This window comes from Clavelina lepadiformis, chromosome 1, assembly GCF_947623445.1.
Source record: "Clavelina lepadiformis chromosome 1, kaClaLepa1.1, whole genome shotgun sequence".
Lineage (NCBI taxonomy): Eukaryota > Metazoa > Chordata > Ascidiacea > Aplousobranchia > Clavelinidae > Clavelina > Clavelina lepadiformis.
The window spans coordinates 23936402-23946951 of NC_135240.1; the positions used below are offsets into that span (position 1 = coordinate 23936402).

At 36.7% G+C, this 10550-nt stretch overlaps 2 protein-coding genes across 4 annotated transcripts; one reads left to right on the top strand and one right to left on the bottom strand.

The window, feature by feature from the left end:
* The first annotated feature begins 372 nt into the window (after nt 1-372).
* On the top strand, nt 373-5100 carry LOC143459442 (uncharacterized). Of its 2 annotated transcripts, XM_076956613.1 has the most exons (7): nt 375-771; nt 921-1093; nt 1177-1320; nt 1524-1633; nt 1771-2871; nt 4150-4243; nt 4361-5100. In XM_076956613.1, exons 1-7 carry the CDS (start codon nt 652-654, stop codon nt 4569-4571), a joined length of 1953 nt encoding a protein of 650 aa, XP_076812728.1. In that variant the 5' UTR covers nt 375-651; the 3' UTR covers nt 4572-5100. The 2 variants fall into 2 exon arrangements, with proteins under 2 accessions (XP_076812735.1, XP_076812728.1); XM_076956620.1 differs by lacking the exon at nt 4361-5100 and having other exon boundaries at nt 373-771; nt 4064-4203.
* Nucleotides 5101-5336: 236 nt separating this feature from the next.
* On the bottom strand, nt 5337-8914 carry LOC143459458 (alpha-L-fucosidase-like). 2 transcript variants are annotated; one of them, XM_076956641.1, is made up of 7 exons: nt 8764-8914; nt 8436-8667; nt 7780-8030; nt 7474-7618; nt 7160-7360; nt 6136-6568; nt 5337-6077 (listed from the first exon to the last, which is right to left on the bottom strand). In XM_076956641.1, the coding sequence occupies exons 1-6, from the start codon at nt 8871-8873 to the stop codon at nt 6146-6148; spliced, it is 1362 nt and encodes a 453-aa protein (XP_076812756.1). In that variant the 5' UTR covers nt 8874-8914; the 3' UTR covers nt 5337-6077; nt 6136-6145. The 2 variants fall into 2 exon arrangements, with proteins under 2 accessions (XP_076812756.1, XP_076812747.1); XM_076956632.1 differs by having other exon boundaries at nt 5337-6568.
* Between the last annotated feature and the right edge of the window lie 1636 nt (nt 8915-10550).

The following is a 10550-nucleotide window of genomic DNA, read 5'->3' on the forward strand; positions in this document are numbered from 1 at the left end:
GTTCTGACTTTACATGTATATGGGTATCAAATAACGACGTTGACGGAAGAGAAAAGGAAACAGCTTAAACAAAACAATATAACACGATGAGACAAGCTGTAGATAGAATGACTTGCTTATAGTATCACTTCTCTATACTTCTACAATCTTTTTATATATAATGGTTGATTAGGCTATCCGATGAAACAAAGTCAGGTGACAAAAGTTATTAAAGCGCCGTTTAATTAGTCGCGACGATTTATGTCTCAGCAACACATTTTGAAACCCTTGTTGACAGTACCGACGATACACATTAGATGATGGGTGATGTTTTTTTGAGCAAACCCCGTATGGGCCTGTACCTGGTAAGTACAAGTCGCTGTGCTTAAACTTATCACTGCTAAAGAGGAAGAAATGATATTTAAGCAAGAAGGTGATTAATCAAAAGTTTTTATGGAATTGCAGTTAAAAGTTTCAATACTTGTGAACGGTAGGCTATATACTACAATTGAAGTTTTGTGATATAGCTATAGTTGGACTACAGCAGGCAAATCTTCCCCAGTTAGAGAAGGAAACGATAGGTTTAGGAAATATTGCTTGATATTTAAATCTATAATTTTGTCATTTTGTCTACCTTTTATTTTACAGCCTATATGTATAAAAAGCTTAACTATGTTATTACCTATTGCTCTGTTGGTGCTAGACGTCTTTGGTCTCCTGACGAACATATTATCGTTGATAGTTCTTTTAACAGAAAAAAAGTTGAAAACTGTAACAAATTATTACCAGTCAGTAAGTGGATTTTTTCCAAAAATGTCGTTTACGTGATTGTTGATGGTCGCTGATGACGGCGTCGGCTTGATTTGTACAGTGTAGAAAATTGAATGCTGAAAATTGAAAGTTATTTATAATCATAATCATAAAGAATTCGTTCTTACCAGAGTTTATCCTTATGCAACGTTGTGTCAATCGCTCTCTCGGCTTGGATACATCCAGCACACCTGCTCAGTGTTCAAGTGACTAAAATCGTATTCCTTAGGGCTATGGCCACGTTTGGTCAAAAATGCATGTGTATAGTTCTCGCGCTCAACATTCTAGCGCAAGGGTTTGAAAGGCGAGTTATTTTCCTGTACGTGATAACTTTTGTCACAAGAATTTGTAAACGTGATCTTTAAAAGTTAATGCTATCTTTTACAGATACGTCGGCTTAAGCAGACCTTTCAAATCTCGGACGGCAGCAAATCGAAACAGAACAATTCGTATCATCATCGTCACATGGATTGCGGCTGCAGCTGGTTCCTTGCCTGATGCGTTTTGTGAATCTGTCGATCATAGAATTCGGTACAAGAATTTCACTACTTGAATGATTTAGTTGACTACACTCGGTTAATCTCAGGCAATTTTAGGCTACCAAATATTTTGATTATATTATATATTTGATTGGTTTTGATTGAAACTGGTTTTCTCTATGCAATGTTGGTCGAATCCAAGTTTGACTTTAACATTGTAAACTATATTGTTGCTTTTACGCTAATCTTTGTAAGATGTGGATTACTGAAAAGCAAATTGCTTTTTATCACTTCAAATAACGGTAGTGCGATGTCGGAAAAGGTGTCAAATGCCACATTTGGATCGACATATCCATATATATCAAGTAAGGTGGCTTAGATGTTTCAAGAAATATTATATAATGAAGTTTAAGCTCATGAATACTTCTTTACAGTCTACACATTTAGTAGAAGTGATTACATTAGTATTATCAGCTATAATGGATCCCATTGCAATTTTTAGATATACCAAACACGGGAGTCAGCAATTTCTGTGATTATTACTCCAAAATCACGCCAATAATAGATCTTATTTGCTTCTATTGCATTCCTGTGATATTAAACACCACATTGTTTGTCGGAATCATACGGCAACTGAGACGTAATGTTTCGAAGGAAATGCCAAAGATCATTCCAAAGCACGGAAATAGTTCCAGATTAAGCAACTCAGTGCTACCAACCTTTTCCAGTAGCAAGAAACGGAAACCAGTAAGCAGAAATATTCCATTGGAAAGCACCATTAATGCAGGCTCGACAAGTAATTATAACAAGGAACATTCACTAGCCAGGATACGTCGACACGGCATCGTAGGAAACAGTTATGCCCCTCGAACAAAACAAATTAAACGGACGACTTCGGAAAAGAACTTGCCCAGGATATCCATAGCTCTTGCCAGCAATGGTTCTTGTAAAAGAAAAGTATCTCGGAAAGACTCGACTGAAATTTACAGTCTTTCAACACCAAACATCCTAAAAAGTAGCCTATCCGCCATTTCATCAACAGGGTCCTTCTCTGGCATGTCAACGCTTTCTCTCAACTCCTGCAGCTTTGTGAACATCGAACAGCATCATGGTGGTTTGCAAAAATTGCTTTCTGATCGAGTTATCAGTTATAAAAGGAGGCAACGATCTTTGTCTATCAACAGTCCGCCGATCAGCTTGTCAAAAGAGCTCACCAGTAAGAAACGACGCGCTACGGTAATAGTAGGCCATTTGCAGAAAGTCCGGGCTGATTCCCGCGCAAAATTTTCCGAGAACGCAATGAAAGAAAGTTCAAGGCCATCGTCGCCATCCCAGTTTTCGAGTTCTTTATCTCTGCGAAACAACCTCGCCAGCTTTAGTAGATCTCTCAGCAATCGATGCTACATCGCCGTTTTGCCAAACACAGATTTCGAAATAAGAGATCAACGGAGTTACAGACGCAGTGACGCAAAGTGCTTCTCGGAAAGGAAAGAAAGGATGCCCCGCGAATCAGCTTGCAGCAGTAGAAGAAGTAGCTCTGTGAAAAGGCAGGTGACTCCTACCTGGCTTTGGAGGTGCAGGATGAAAGCAATCAAAAATCTCGGTCAGTTATTATGCTAGGTTGTTGATTACCGGGGTCACCATATTCGGGGTCACCAAATTCTTTTCTGAGCAGGCTGGATAGAGATGTTAAACGGTGTGAGCCGCATGCTTTTCTGTTCAGTGGGCCTTTCGACTGCGCCTTCAGACATAATATAATTTAACTGAGGTTATTTATGACATTGGAGCTATACAAAGTCGCCATTTTTATGTAGGCTAACTAAAAGAAAGTTGCTTGAAAATCGGTAGACGCTTTGCTACATGTTGCACATGCAGTATAAAGCTACGTCTTTGCATCTTTTTAAGAAAATAAAAAAGATTTAACCACAAGTGAGAAAAACATAACTTTAAGACTGAGTTAAAGTGGGCAACCTCCTTCGTTTTCAATAGGTATCTTTGCGTAGAGTTTAATTTTGGGCTGAATTCATTCGTCTACTCTACCATTTGTATATCAAACCGAAGTCATATAGAGATTGCCTGCCACAGTATAGGCTACCAAAACACGTTTTTCCGAAAGTCTGTTTATTAGTTTTACTGCAGACATTTGACTTCCAGCAAAAGTATTTATTTTTCTTTAACAGATATGTTCTGTGGAATCTTGAATTCACTTCTGTAGTCCTGTAACGCGAGATTCTTGTCGCTCATACACAACGCATATCTAGTGAAGTTTAAGTGAAACCATATCTATGAGCGAAACCGAGAACGAAAGTGATTACGCGATTAAAGAAAAGATTACACGCGCAGTTTCGTTTTGAGAGAACCAGCTGAGAAAAATATAGGCCTACTAGCTAGAGTGGACGAAAATAACCACAAGATGTGGGCCTACAATTGCGTTGATTCCAAATTAAATCTTCTGACATATTCTGCCTTTCTTGGTCCACCACAAAAATTAAAACATTGTTTAAAACAACCTTCAAGCAGAAACCACGGGTCTCTATACACAATACACATTGGCATACTCTAAGGGTAAGTTGCGGTTTATCACTTTTGTTGGTACTTTTTATGAAAAAAATCTATTAAGTTATTATTTATTCGTGTTGAGTTCATTTTATTTTGCAAATTGAACTCGTCGTGTTGCGATTGATCCAGTCCGTGAGCCGTAGTTTGGTGACCCCTTGACTATGTAATTGTATGTTTGCATATAAAAAGGTAGGCTCTGAAGTGCATTACACACTGAAATAGTCTATTATACTTAGGCTAAGTTGCTTGGAAAGCATTGGAAAAATATAAAACATATTTGTCCTTATCCAATGATGATTATTATCATTGTATCGCCGTGTAGCACTCATCATTGTAAGCTTCGTCGTCGAGTGGCTTCCATACTACGTCATTCGAATACAACAAGCTGTGATGTGCCCATGCGACTTCCACGACAGGTGCGTTGTGTAAAGTTGGAAGAATAATAACAGTTATTCCGATTGCGCTCCCTTTGCTATGGCTTGATACAATATTCATTGTTTTAAAATGACACAAAAACGTTGTACCGGTTACAGACTGGGAATGGACGAGGGCGCCACCAACTCAACCTTCCACGTGGTTTTAGGTTTCCAGGTTGCCTTCATAGCCATATTCATCCCGGTTCTACACTGCGTCTGTTCTCATCGATTTTTTCAAGCTTATGTCGAATTACTTCGAAGGATAGCGTCAGCTCTGACTTGTAACACACTGGGACGTTTACGTAGGGCGGCAAGAAGGCAAAAATAGCCAATAAAAGTGACACTTTATTAGTTATTTTCGTAAGCTCCCAAGACCTCGTGGGCCAACGCTCAATCATATGATGATTTGGTCGGCTTATTGACTTAGCCGTGAGAGGTCGTGCATTACACTATTGAAGCATTGACAAGCAAGGGCGACTTGAAGGAATAAGGATTTCTGTCTTACTGACAAAATGACGATGCAATAGTACAGGGGTGGGCAACATACGGCCCGCGACGGGATTTTGAGCGGCCCGCAGACAGTTTCCGGTCTTACATGATAATGTGGCCTGCGGCCACATTCTGCCGCAATCCCTGTATTGCGTCACTGAATAAGTCCAAGTTTGCCAACCTGAGAAAGGTGGCCATAAATCTACTTCTTCTGTTCGGGTCTACATACATTTATGAGCAAACATTTTCGACCATGAACATTAATAAGACAAAGCTGCGTTCCAATCTATTCAGGAATCCGGCCCGCCAAGTACTTCATTTTCTCATATCAGGCCCGCCGACCGAAGAAGTTGCCCGCCCCTGCAATAGTATGACTTTTGTACGGTAATTGCTGCTAGTTTAAAGGCGTTTTTCTTGTAAGAATGTGTTAATTTTAACTACAGTTAAATGCATAGTTGCGTTTATTTACAGTGATTAGTACGTACACAAACGCAATGAATCTGTATTGGACAATAAACATTTCTACAATAAACTTGCTAACGGCAAAACTTTTGTTTTCATGATGCAAAGAAATTTAGTATTTAAAAATATAAACACCACACTGTGTTTTGTTAACTTTTACTTGTGTATAGCAAATGGAATCTCATAAAATAAAACAGCATAATCCCATAAAACAGGACAATACCCTGTATCTTTACCATCTACGTGTCAAGATAACTCTTGGACAAAACAGTATAGTTCATAGTGCATAAAAAGTAGTAAAATAAGAAAAATATTCCGCATAAAAACTGCCAGCAATCCAAATAGCGTAGAAACCCAAGAGGAATATGACAAAAAATCGTGGAAAATTTTCAACTACAATTCCTTAAATTGCATAATAGAATCAGATAGGAAAGTTGCTGTGGACATGAGGTCTACCAGCATATGACAAACAAACAAAAAATCAAGATAGGGATTGCAAATATTTCAGCCTGAAAGTAATAATTGTGTAGCTAATATAATCGAACCTTTGGAATAGATTGAAAGAAAGCTTTAACTATGGTGCCTGGTATTTGACAATAGGTTAATGTCAACAACTAAAAATTATCCATGTTCATAACATTTGATGTTTTATATCAAAACAAAAATTCATAACTTTTCTGATCCACCACAGAACATGTTATGTTATTCAGACATTTAGGATTTCTATGTTTCATACCTAAAGACTGACACATTTAAAAATCCAGATAAAAATTATTCAGCATTGCATCTATTCTATCATGGACTTTCAAAGAAGGGGATGATGATAAATCAAAACGTAATTCATTATAAACATGATTTGTGAAATAAACTTCTGACGTTGTTAAAATAGGAACTTACTAAAATAGGAACTTCAAATAGGAACTTACTAAAATAGGAACCTCAAATAGGAACTTACTTAAACCCAGTGAGCCTCAATACCATTACCCACTTTGCATTAGACCATGCGGGAATTTCAATTTTCACTCCTTTTTCTTTCAAAGGCATCCATACTAGACTTGGTTTGCCTCCGAGGAGATCAACTGTTGCAGATGAGGAGCTTGCGAGAGGAGACCTGAGTGTGACCGATTGAGACCACTGGAAGAGGAAAGCGTACACAACATCACCTCCTTGCTTGGCAGTGTACCAAGCATGCTGGTTTGTTGTGTCATTTTGATATTTCCATGGTTTGCTTCCATACACTGCTTCTCCGTTCATTTGCAGCCATTGCCCCATTTGACGAAGCCGTTCCTCATATACGACCGGAATGGTGCCATCTTTTGCCGGGCCAATATTCAACAAAAAGTTTCCATTACAGCTAATGGTTGTTACCAATTGCTGAATCAAAGAGAATTAACATCTGAATTATTCATAGGCTATTACAATTCAAAGCTATCCACAGACCAACCGTAATATTGTATTGATTAGCTAGTCAGCAATAACCTAAAAAGATTCATTCAGTAAATATGTATATAGGATAACTTTTTCAATGACCTTATCTGTGTGATAGCTATTATGTTATTCTTAGAACTATTAATTATCTATGCCGTATATAATACCTTTGAGCAGCTATTTTTTTTACTGAAATACGGTGCTATACATATATTATTATTACTAATTCACTAATTTAGTACAGATCTCTATTTCCCATTTTAATTTCTACAGTAACTTTTTGACACGTGTTTTAAACGTTTATTTCACTGTGTTAGATTAAATCATAATAATTAATCATAGATATTTGAAATCACAGTATATGGTTGGTTATTGAATTGCAATAATTTGGCTGAAAACCACAGTGGTATTTATGTTGGATAGATGACAAGTAGCATCTAGCTAATTGTGCTAACAAAAATGCACTGAAGTCAGACCAAACAATCACAAAAACAAACAAATTGTCATGAAACATCAATGAGAAAAATGTGATTATACCTGAAGTAGGTATTCTATTGTGATGTAATCGCTAAGCACAGCATTCCTTCTATATCCCCATGAGTCCTTGTCTATTGTCATTGCATTTTCCCATTTTCGTTCTTGTAAAACGCCTGGATTATAATGATCACTACATGTCAAATAACCACCATGCTTGCACAATGTGTCTTTGCCCCAACGATCATTTGTGACTATGGTATCCTGGAAAAGAGAAAATTTGTTTTGTTACAGACAACAGGGAACAACAAGTGGATGTAAAAATAAAACTTATTGATTGTATAATTAAAATGCTACAGATCACTATGAGATCGAACCTTGACAGGACTTGAGTTATAAAGCCAGGCAATAAAGTCTGTGCTGTTCCAATAACTACTGTCTGCCTCCCACTGTCCATCTGACCAGATTAGCTCTGGCTTGTATCGTCTCACAATGTCATACAGCTCGGGCATTGTCTTTGTTCTGAGTGTACAACAACAGTAAATAATGTATGACAGCTCCCAAGTTTCAAAAGTGATGTACAGGTACATAGCCCTTCTTTGTATGACAAGCTGGAAAGGATTACAAGGAGTACACAAAACCAACATGTTTCAATGGCAGTTAAGATAGAGTTTTTGGCTTGCCTGATAAAGTCTTGAGTAGTAAAACCATTGGCACGATCTTTTTGGTACAATGGATTAAACCATTCATACAAGGAATGGTACAGACCAAAGTGAAGGGATGTTCGGTTGCGAACTGACTTTTCCAGTTCTCCCACCAAGTCTCGTTTCGGGCCAACATCCATAGAATTCCAGTTCCAAGAGTTCACCGATGGCCAGTTTGTGTATCCCTCGTGATGCTTACTTGTAAGCACAACGTACCCTGCACCAGATGCCTGCAAAACATGTAGATGACTGAAGGAATCCATGATAAGCACATGTGAAGTTGTCTTTAATTGTTTTGTTAGTAAGGTTTATGCTGTGGAATTGAGATATTCTGATGCATATACATATTTAAAAACAATTTTCAAGAATCCAAATTCCTATCAAGATATAATTTTTAACTTAAAGCCAAAAAATTCAATTCCAAATTAGACGTTCTACTTCCCATTAAGAAGTTGTTTATTTTCATGTCAACATCAAGAATGTTGCTAAGTTCACAATGAGTAATGTCTAAAGCTTATTTTTACCATGTGATTCCAAAAATTATCTATTTAAAAAACTATCATGTTTATGAAAAACAACAAAATAGATAAATCAGTTTTTGGTTAAAAAAATAAGGATGAAAGAGAAATGTTCACCTTAAACAGATCTGCCCATGCATTAGAATTGTAAAATTCAGCCGTAAATTGTGGCGCAAAGTCGGCATACTGAAAGTCAGGCCGATAATTTGCATCCATGAAAATTGCTTCAGCTGGACTAGCAGTTATTTTCCACCGGTACCAAAACCATTCACCAGCATTTCTATAACCATAACTTGGCACAGAAAACACTCCCCAATGAATGAAAATTCCAATTTTGGCATCATCGTACCTACAATGTGAAAAGAATTGACCACAAAGACACTTACTATATAGTCGCCTCAATGTTAATGGTCATAGTCATGCTGATATAGCATAACCTGTTTACCATTCAGGAAGGGGCCTTTTGTCCAATGACTCCCAGTTTGGCTGGTAGTTGGCAAAGCATGTCAAGAACAGTGACAAACAAATAAACAAAAAGCTAAACTTTGTTCGCATTTTTATTCTATTTCTATCAAAACAAAATTACGTCGTTATTTGGTGCAGACTTTTAGTGCTTCAGGTAAGAGTCATTCATAATTATAAATTATCGAACCCATCTTAGTATATTCACGTAATTGGCCATGAAAAACCAAACAATGAAAAATTTAATGTCAGGTACATAATCTGCAAAATTAACCAATATATATCTGTATATATATATATATATATGTCATATACGTACTAAATTATCACATATAAACAATAGTAAGTGAAGAAAAGTTAGAAAAAGTTTGAGTGAAGTAGCATACCGTAAACGCTGAAAAGCAGGACAGCATGTTAATATTTTTGTGGCAAAGGCAAGTTCTACCTTCCTGTTTTTTTAGTGAGGAATAATGAGTGGAGACGTTGAAAATGACAATGGCGGTAATGGAAAATAGACATTGGCGAAACAGCGTTTCCATTAAAAATGGCTTGCAGCATGTTGTCTGTTGTTACATACAGTGTTAATGTCCAATTTGTATAAACCAAAAAACATGACCATTTATGATAAGATAGGAATATAGTCCAGAAATTATCAGGTTTTTTTTGTTGATTGATCTAGGTCTGGGCTTTAATCTTTTTTCTTATCGTTGTAAGTTGTATTGTATGTTTCTACTTTCTTGGTTTATTTTTGAACGTCTTGTTTTCTGTTTCAATAAAAACACATTAATATTTCCAACTTGTTTTGGTAGTATTGTGCAGAGTATTATTTCTCCTTGTAATGCATATATGTACTAATAACGCTAGTTGTTGTTATATAAATATGAGTTGTATGCCACAACTAACCACACAGCAGCTTAATAAAACCAATAAAACTGCTTTAACATAGCACATAACATGCTACATTTAAAATATAGATATTTTATTTGAACAAAAGTTTATTTTGTAAGCCTATAGCAGCCTACTGAAAAAGTAAAAAGAAAAGGTGCTCAGTTGAAAGCTTGATGGTTTGGGTCATGCACTTGAAAAGCTTGCCAACTTTTTAATAAACGTTTGGTCCTGGACAAAAGTTTGGTTATTCGTGATAACAAATTTGTATCCTAAAATCAATCTAAAACAAATTATGTATTTTTTAATGGAAACACTGCTTACGCCAATGGCCATTAACGTCATTGTTATTACTTCCATTTTCTAGCGCACCATTATGAGTGGCCAGTTGAAGATTCATTATCAATTCATTTCACTTTTGGAAATTACGTAACATACAACTTTATGCAGATAATTCGGTAAGGTATAGACCGGGGGTGTTCAAATGGCGGATCTCGATCCGGAACTTTTCAATTTTTTGTGTGGATCTTCCAATGTAGTCTTGAAACAATCTTGCAGCTGTAGCACACTTCACTTTGGACTTTTACAAAGTTATAAATATGTTGTAGGCCCTACAATGTAGGGTACATTTACATAAATAAAGCACCATAAAAATTAAAGCATGTCCAATATGTTTACTATTCGTATTTAGTGGATCATCACCTTGTCAGGTTAATTTGTGGTGGATCATGGCAGAAATCATTTGAACACCCCTGGTATAGACTAAAAAGTTTGTTAGATTCATTTTTTCCTGAAAAGATTATAATGCGGACAGTGCGTTGCAAGTCTGTATACAGCTTATTCACATTAAAAATTCAATGTCCTTAACACACAACTACATGTCAT